Genomic DNA, 8,544 nt, shown 5'->3' on the forward strand with positions numbered 1-8,544 from the left:
AAAAGATTTAATGCATGTTTTGATTTTCAGCAGATAACTAAAAAGATTGATGTGCTTCACATTTGACATGTTTGTGTGGGGAAACCTCCTGGATACATTTCTAAAGAGCAAGTAGGTTCCTGACTTTGTGTCTTTTTTTTATCATTTTGTCTTGTTCAGTTCTTGTCTATTTATGTGTTTATGTGCTAAAAATTTCATGGTGATAACATCTCAAGATAGAGCATAAAATATAGAAAAGGAAAAGATTTGTGTAGCACCTGCATTACATAAATAAGATTTATATTTGACATGTTTGTGTGGGCTTCTCTTTAGAGAAACCTCCTGGATAAATTTCTAAAGAGCAAATAGATTCCTGACCTCTCAGCTGTACCCTGGCTGTACTAGTACGCTGAGTGTTTACTCTACTGCTATGGTGTCACTTTGTAACCACCTAACAAACAAACAACAATTAAAACAAACATCAAGTATATGCTTATATTAAACATTATATTAAAACATTACATGGACTTAAAAAAAAAGTAAAGCAATGAAAACATGGCTTTTGTAAAGACTTACATCTTTCTTTAATGTTTTTATTTTTGTTATGGCACCCCTTTGTTTATCATTGATTCTTGTTCTGTTCTATATTCATTGTACTTTGCCTTTGTGGAATATTTTTTCAACCACTTAACAAACATCTTTCTTTAATGTTTTATTCTTTGTTATGGTTCCCTTATGTTTATCATTGTGACTTGTTCTGTTCTATAGTTGTTGCACTTTGCGGAATATTTTTCTTTTTTTTTGCAGATAAGTATTTTACATAGGACAAAGCATCAAGTTAAATTACAAAACATGATACAATATAAATGTAATTATACAGTATGACTTAATAACAGTGGGTTGCTCTCAATCAGCTGTAGAAACAAACCATTCAGCAAAGCCTGTGAATGTTTTCATTTGTGCAGGTCATCGTTTTCCTCAGAGCAATTTCAGTCAGAAGAAGAAGAAGAATTACTTTATTTATCCCACAACGGGGAAATTTAATTTTTTCACTCTTATTATTAATCATGTTACACACACAGGCCCGATACACACACACACATGCACAGACAGGACCTATACATGCAATTAAGGAGAGATGTTAGAGCGAGGGGGCTGCCAGTGACCAGCGCCCCGAGCAGTTGGGGGTTCAGTGCCTTGCTCAACAGCACCTCGGCAGTGCCAAGGAGATGAATTGGCACCTCTCCAGCCACCAGTCCACGCTCCATACATGCACCACACAGGGACATGAACCAGCGACCCTAGGTTCCCAGCCAGGTCACCTATGGACTGAGCTACTACCGCCCCAATAAGAAACTGGACTGATACTCATTAGTTCATTCTATTATTAAATTATTAAATTCATATCTTGCGTTACAGCAGTTAGCATAGTAGAGATTGATATTAATTATATTTGACATGTTTGTGTGGGCTTCTCTATAGAGAAACCTGCTGGATAAATTTCTAAAGAGCAAATAGATTCCTAACTTCTCACTTGTACCCTGGCTGTACTAGTAGTCTGAGTGTTTACTCTTCTGCTACGGTGTCAGTTTGTAACCACTTAACAAACAAACAAACAACAACAACTCCAACAAACATCGAGTATATGCTTATATGTAAGAAAAACACCACCCAAAACTCCTCAAAATTCAACTTAATGCATGTAAGAACATATCTTCTTTACCGCAGTGCACGCTGGGTACGCAGCACGACACAAAGGGGGCGTGGCCTAAGCGTTTTCATCCAATTAATCAGTGGATCGTCATGACTGTGGGACGGCTCTCTTATTGCATGTCTTATCGAGTTTTAGTGATAAACGTGTTAATGTAAAACAAATGTTGTTGTTGTTGGCATAATAGTTAAAGTAACAAATGTTGACAAATAAAAAGGTTCATGTGAAAAACATCACATGTGAAATCATACTTCTACTAAACTTTCAAAAGAGTAAAGTGGCTTTTTTGTAATAAACTATTGTTTTAATTTATTTCCTTCAAGGTACATTTAAAATGTCTGATTCCATATGCATTGTAATGACTAATACCTATTATTTTTATTCATTATTATTTCGTCCTTCCACCCGGCTTACAGTACCCATAAGTAGGTCATGGGCCAGGGGTCATTGAGGGTCCAACAACAACAACAACAACAACAACAACAACAACAACACCGTTTTACATGTATTTGCAGCATGTTACTAATTTACTAAACAAGAACTATGTGCCCACAAACGCACTAGGCTGTAGTTGAAGATGTACTCAAATCCTTTACTGAAGTAAAAGCAGAAATACCATGGTTTTAAACATCCCAGTCCTGAATTCAAAATGTAAAAGTGCAAGTACTTTAAATAAAAGTATGAAAAGTAAAAGTTCTCATTATGCAGAATGACTAATTTCAGTGATACAATTTCCCACTGGGATTATTAAAGTTTTTTCTGATTCTTATTATTATAAAATATTACATTATTTCGATTTTAATTACAAATTAATCCATGTAAAAGCATTTTAATGATGAAGTGCATCAATGTGGAGATGCTTTGTATTCCACTGGGTAGATTAATAGTAAAGCATTACGTATCATGTTTTGTTTTTATATGTGCACAGTAACCAGTAACTATAACCTAAATGTAGTGGGATAAAAAGTACAGTATTTCCCTCTGAAATGTAACGGAGTATAAGTATAAAGCGACCATAACATGTATATACTTAAGTGCAGTACAGATATGTCAAAATTGTACATGCACTTTTTCACATTCCACCACAGCGTTTGGCATATACAATAATAATAACAACAATAAAAGAATAATAATAATATAAATAATAATAATATAAATAATAATATGTATATTTGATAAAGCACCTTATATAGTTAAAGTCACAAAGTGCTTCACGTGATAAAATTAGACCCAAACAGTAAAATGAGCAAGCAAAAAATAAATACCAATGGAAATAAAATAAATACGACTTTGAAAATATCTTTTTTATTATGTGCTTTATGTGTAATTGCTTATCAAACTTTGCGGATTCTATAAATGCTCAAACACACCACCAGAACCTTCAGTAACATATTACATATTACATATGTACATATTTTTGTATCACTGTAACAGGTTAATCCATGTGTTTTACAAACAGTCCTTGAACGCAGCATGACATCTTGCTCTCACTCAAATGGGAGACGCGTTCACGGGCGTGCACGCCACAAACCAATGAAGCAGACAGAGAGGAGGGGTCTAATTTTCGCAAGTTCATAAATACTCTGAGCTGCACACCCTTTCTTCGCTCTCTTACCCCCAGAGAAGGTAGACCCTGCTGTCGGTACCGTTTCAATTTGCAGCAAACCCCCGAAAAAACCCGCAACCATGACCAGGAAATTCTTCGTTGGTGGAAACTGGAAGTTGAACGGCGACAAGAAGAGCCTCGGGGAGCTCGCGCAGACCATGAACGCGGCCAAGGTGGACCCCAATGTCGGTACGTAACGTTAGGTTTTGACAGCTGTTGACGTTACACCAAATCTCCTTTATTTGCACATAGGATTTTAGCTACTTTTTTTCTTTTAATCAGGGTTTTCAGTTACGCATCTATGTTACTTTGTTGTGTCGAGTCGTTTCCTCCTTTAATGTCACAGCAGAGAGTCAAAATGGCTCTGTCATTCAATAAATCAATGACCCCAATAGCATCACAGACTTGCATCTCTTTCATTTGCATGCCCTGATAAAGTTACATTCGGTGTCGGCTCTGTATTTCCACCGAGCCAGCTCTTAACAGCGTCACACAGACGGACAGACATACACGAATACAGAGGACGGGCGCTCGGATGGGATTTTCAGTAATGGTGGTAGTGTTGGTGGGTGTGCGTTTGCAGCAGCACGTAGTCCAGCAGCCGGGATCTGCCTCTGCTGCCTGTTGAGAGAGAGAGAGAGAGAGAGAGAGAGAGAGAAAGAGAGCATGGTGCGTTCAAGGGAGGCTGCTCGTTAATGATGTCGCTCCTCTTTCATCTGCAAACTCATGAGATGTACAATGGCCTATTGTGAGCTTCCCTCGCACGTTGAGAGTTGTTGAGGAAAAACACTCGAATGTTTTTTTCGGTTCTCGTCTGAATGACATCGATTTTTCCAGCATGACGTGAAAGCAGCAGCAGCAGACATTGTGCCCTGTTGCAGTGTGCTCCCTGTATTCTGGCTGCTGCGGCTGTTTTGTTAGTACATTACACAGTTTTTTTTTATCCAGGGCATGCCACTGAACACAAGCAGGGAGAAGTTAAATGTGTCGAGGCCTGTTCCTGCTGTTGTGCCAGTCTTGCTCCTCCTGCAAAGTTGGTGTTATGCAACTGTAGTTGTGTCTGTACAGACAGTTGAGGCTATCCTTGGACCTTGCTCCATTAATGTATCCCACCCCCTTAGCAGCACCAGTTGGAAAGACTTTTCCCACTGGCCTCTCCGCAGAGCTTTAAAGTCAAAGTTCAGCTGTTGAATCCTCCCTGACTGATTTTCTTTCACATGTAGGATATTCAAACTCTGGTTATCTCATGACTTTTCTCTGACCTCTGCAGAATGCAGCCCTTTAGGCGACCTTTAGGAGGCTGAACTCAGACCTTTTATGCAGAGAGGTCTGACCATGGCCACGGAGAAATGACCTTTACCAAACCAATATGCAACAGGTTTAATATAGACTCTGGTAACCCCAAGATATAGTTACATTTTGAATGTCAGTGTCTTGAGTTTACTGTACTCTGCTTGACCCATGCAGACTGTTCTGCTGTTGACTTTGTTTAAAAAAAAGTTACACCATATTATACTGAGTATACAAGTATATTGATGCATTTGGTTGTGAGGACAAATCTGGTGCTAGTGTTTTGATGTAGTCCTGTAAAAAGCATTCCTCTGATGAAGAAGCCTTTAACAGCGTCTGAAAACACTAATAACTTAGATTTAATTGTCGCACATTGATCGTTGTCAATCACTTTAAGAGTGATGGCATTTTCCGTTCATGTGTTCTTAGTTTTGGTGTCTGTTGACTGTTTGGTTTGCATTTGTAATATGTATTAAGCATTTAAACATCATGTTTGAAAAGCCTGGACTGGAGTTTGTCTCTTTAATCCCCACAGTGTTTTAGTGTTGTGGGAAGAATTGCATGAAGTCATGGCATCAGTTCAATGTGGTTGTCCAGCGGTTACACAGGCTGCCCTTTAACTGACAGACTCGTGTTCAAGTCCACAGTTTGTCTCACTGTTGAAGTGTCTTTAACCAGGTCCTGGAATCACCCTCTCTGTGCAGTTAATATCTTTTTACATGTCAAAAGTAAAAACCCAAACTACTGTCACGTTAGTGGAAACTGCATATCAAAAATGGCTTGATGTTTGGCTAAACATAAGCATGGTTTTCCTTGTTCTGGGCTCACAGAGGTGGTGTGCGGTGCTCCTTCAATCTACCTGGACTACACCAGGTCCAAGCTGGACGCCAAGTTTGGCGTTGCTGCTCAGAACTGCTACAAAGTTGCCAAGGGTGCCTTCACTGGGGAGATCAGGTACGTTGTGCATCCATCAGGGGTTTGTTTGTCATACAGATACAGCTGAAATGCAGAAAAGTGGCTCCACAGTCACTCTGGGTTATTAGGTTAGATCACAAATATAACATCTAGTTGATGTTTCATATTACAAACCTGCACAGATTTAAATATTTTGTGTTTATTGTATGAATATGTGTCTGCAGCCCTGCAATGATCAAGGACTGTGGAGTGAACTGGGTGATCCTGGGACACTCTGAGAGGCGCCACGTCTTCGGAGAGAGTGACGAGGTTATTGCAACATTTATGTTTACAGCACCTTTCACAGACACTAGTCACAAAGTCTTTTATGGTTGTTGAGGGCTGAATGTGTACAGGTTGTGATTAGATGCTTGTTTGTCGTGTTAGCTCATCGGCCAGAAGACAGCCCACGCTCTGGAGAGTGGTCTCGGTGTCATCGCCTGCATCGGCGAGAAGCTGGACGAGAGAGAGGCCGGCATCACCGAGAAGGTCGTCTTTGCCCAGACCAAGGTCATCGCAGGTACGCAACTCCTGACATTTTCTACCTAGAGTTTTATATGCACAGGAGATAATCCACATGTTGCAATATGCATTTCAGGGAAGGTTTATGCAAGCCAGAGCGCTGGTACAACTCAAAACTTGTGAAATAGAAATTCATGTCTTATCACACGTCTCTTTCACAGACAATGTAAAGGACTGGAGTAAGGTCGTGCTTGCTTATGAGCCTGTGTGGGCCATCGGCACTGGCAAGACTGCTTCCCCCCAGCAGGTAAATATCAGTAACCACTGAAAATGATTACCGCAATCTCTTCCCATAACTCGTCATAATGTGTCTGTTTCCTGCATGATTCACCAGGCTCAGGAAGTTCATGAGAAACTGAGGGGGTGGCTGAAGACCAACGTGTCTGAGGCTGTAGCCAACTCTGTGAGGATCATCTATGGAGGTCAGTCGGTGTGACGAGACGGTGTTTGTCCTCATGTTATCATTTTGACTTCCCACACTCATAGTTCTCTTCTTCTCAGGCTCTGTGACCGGTGCAACCTGCAAAGAGCTCGCCTCCCAGAAGGACGTCGACGGTTTCCTCGTCGGCGGAGCCTCCCTCAAGCCAGAGTTTGTGGAAATCATCAACGCCAAGGCATAAGAACGTGAACAGCTGCAGTGTGACCAGGTCCACATCAGAGTCCAGCTCCATTCAGACGATCCAGTTCCATCATCCCTCACTCTCAGCACTTAGTCCTCTTCCCCTTTCTATTCAAAAGTATTCGTGTAATGGTGTCATTCCCTCCTTTTCCTTTATTTTTTGGATATATTTTGTCATGAAGAAAAGGGACAGGTTGACACATGCACTGTACTGCACTGAAAATAGTCTGTGTGCATACTAACTTCCACACCAAGTGCTCAAGCTATAAAGACTGTCAATTACATCTTGAGGTGGACGGCCAGTCCTCGCCTTTACTTGAAAAGTTTATCAACTTTTTTTGTGTAAACCGTGTCACAGCTCTTTGTCGATGACATCGATTTGTCTTTTTAATATACGGTAGATGTCTCTTTTGTGTTATTATGATGTTCTGTGGCTTTTACCTCCCCTGTAGACGTGCATGAACCGCTCTCTGATTGGCTGCCCTGCCAAGAGGGGAGCGTCCATTACATGTTAATCATATTGTGTCATGGCCGATGGGTATAAGGGTGGCAAGGCTGTAAGGAAACATAATAAACTGATCAGAGATGGTTTTAGTGTGTTGTGTCTTGTTTTTTCTTCATGAGGTTTATCCCTTGATTTTCCAAAGAAACCCTTCCATATGCCTTATATTTTAGAGGGACCCATTTGGTTTATGTACTAATAGGTTTCATGATAATAATCCCAGTAGTATTCTCAGTATTTCAGAGAGAGGATCTCATTACAGAAGTGACCTTCTGTTAAGACAATGCCATGCAGAGAAGCATCTGGCTGCTATTTTTATCCCAGCCTTGAACTAAAACACACAGCAGTGAAAGACTCATGTATCAGGGGAGGAAATTGTAGCTTTGCAAATTACAATCTTACAGAAACTAATTCTAAATCATTATACTGCTCATTTAAGCCCAAAAGCACTGAGCATTTGGTCACCACGTCTTGTGTTGTAAAAAGGCTTTATTAGGTCTAAATACAGCACTGACATATTTTAAACATTCTGCTAACACTTTGTTTCTCACTCTCTGATTCACACAACACTTAAATTGTACTGGACTCAAACAGCTGCACTGACAGCAAAACAGTCTTGGAGCTCAGGGTGAGGTCAAAATATTCCTACACAATCACGATCTGCATGTCTGTCTTCAGCAAGCACTAAGTTTTGACCAAATCTTTGCCCCGCAGCGTCTTTATTTTCTTTATATTGTCACTGGGTTGAAACAGCCACGGTACGATGTAGTACAGAAGGAAGACAACACAACAAGAATACCTGTAGAACACGATGTAATTAAATGCATAGACCAACACATTTTATGCAGTGAATTTTGCCAGCACTCCTGTAATGGAATGTAACAGGATTATTTTGCTTAAACAACACTTTCATAAAGAATACACACAATGTGATAACATCAGTTTAAATAGATTTTGAGCCTGGACCCATCTACGATATAAGACGAGGCCTCAAGATTTCATTAGGATGCAGGAGCCACCTCTGAGGCCTTAACCAGCTCAGTTTTTAATTGTGCTTTTTGTGACACGGCACCAAACTAATTTGTAATTAATACAATTACTACGAAGTAATTGCCTCTAAGTCTACACAGGGACTACCTGAGAGTCACTGCCCAGTTGCTCTGTTTGCCCAGATAGTAATCCAGTATAGATTTCACGTCATTTTAGTTTCACCACATCAAAACGCATAAAACTCAAAATTTCACTCTGTACATGAGCTAAAACTGGCTGCCACGTATCATAGAATAAATTGAATTTCCCCTTAAAGGTCCCATATTGTAAAAGGTGATATTTCCATGTCTTTTATTATTATAAAGCAGGTT

The 8,544-nt window shown here is 40.0% G+C and overlaps 1 protein-coding gene across 1 annotated transcript; it reads left to right on the forward strand.

The window, feature by feature from the left end:
* The first annotated feature begins 3,282 nt into the window (after positions 1 to 3,282).
* On the forward strand, positions 3,283 to 7,270 carry tpi1b (triosephosphate isomerase 1b). Its single transcript, XM_083917664.1, has 7 exons — positions 3,283 to 3,485; positions 5,417 to 5,540; positions 5,726 to 5,810; positions 5,928 to 6,060; positions 6,224 to 6,309; positions 6,397 to 6,484; positions 6,564 to 7,270. Exons 1-7 carry the CDS (start codon positions 3,377 to 3,379, stop codon positions 6,680 to 6,682), a joined length of 744 nt encoding a protein of 247 aa, XP_083773790.1. The 5' UTR covers positions 3,283 to 3,376; the 3' UTR covers positions 6,683 to 7,270.
* The last annotated feature ends 1,274 nt before the right edge of the window (positions 7,271 to 8,544 follow it).

The sequence above is a fragment of the Echiichthys vipera genome (assembly GCF_963691815.1).
Source record: "Echiichthys vipera genome assembly, chromosome: 8".
Taxonomy (NCBI): Eukaryota; Metazoa; Chordata; class Actinopteri; order Perciformes; family Trachinidae; genus Echiichthys; species Echiichthys vipera.

What these genes read in the sequence shown, in the direction of transcription:
- tpi1b (XM_083917664.1), top strand. Translation starts at nt 3,377, where the DNA reads ATGACCAGGAAATTCTTCGTTGGTGGAAACTGGAAGTTGAACGGCGAC. An exon ending in CAAGGTGGACCCCAATGTCG is followed by an intron (nt 3,486 to 5,416) that starts GTACGTAACGTT and finishes CTGGGCTCACAG; the next exon opens with AGGTGGTGTGCGGTGCTCCT. An exon ending in GCCTTCACTGGGGAGATCAG is followed by an intron (nt 5,541 to 5,725) that starts GTACGTTGTGCA and finishes ATGTGTCTGCAG; the next exon opens with CCCTGCAATGATCAAGGACT.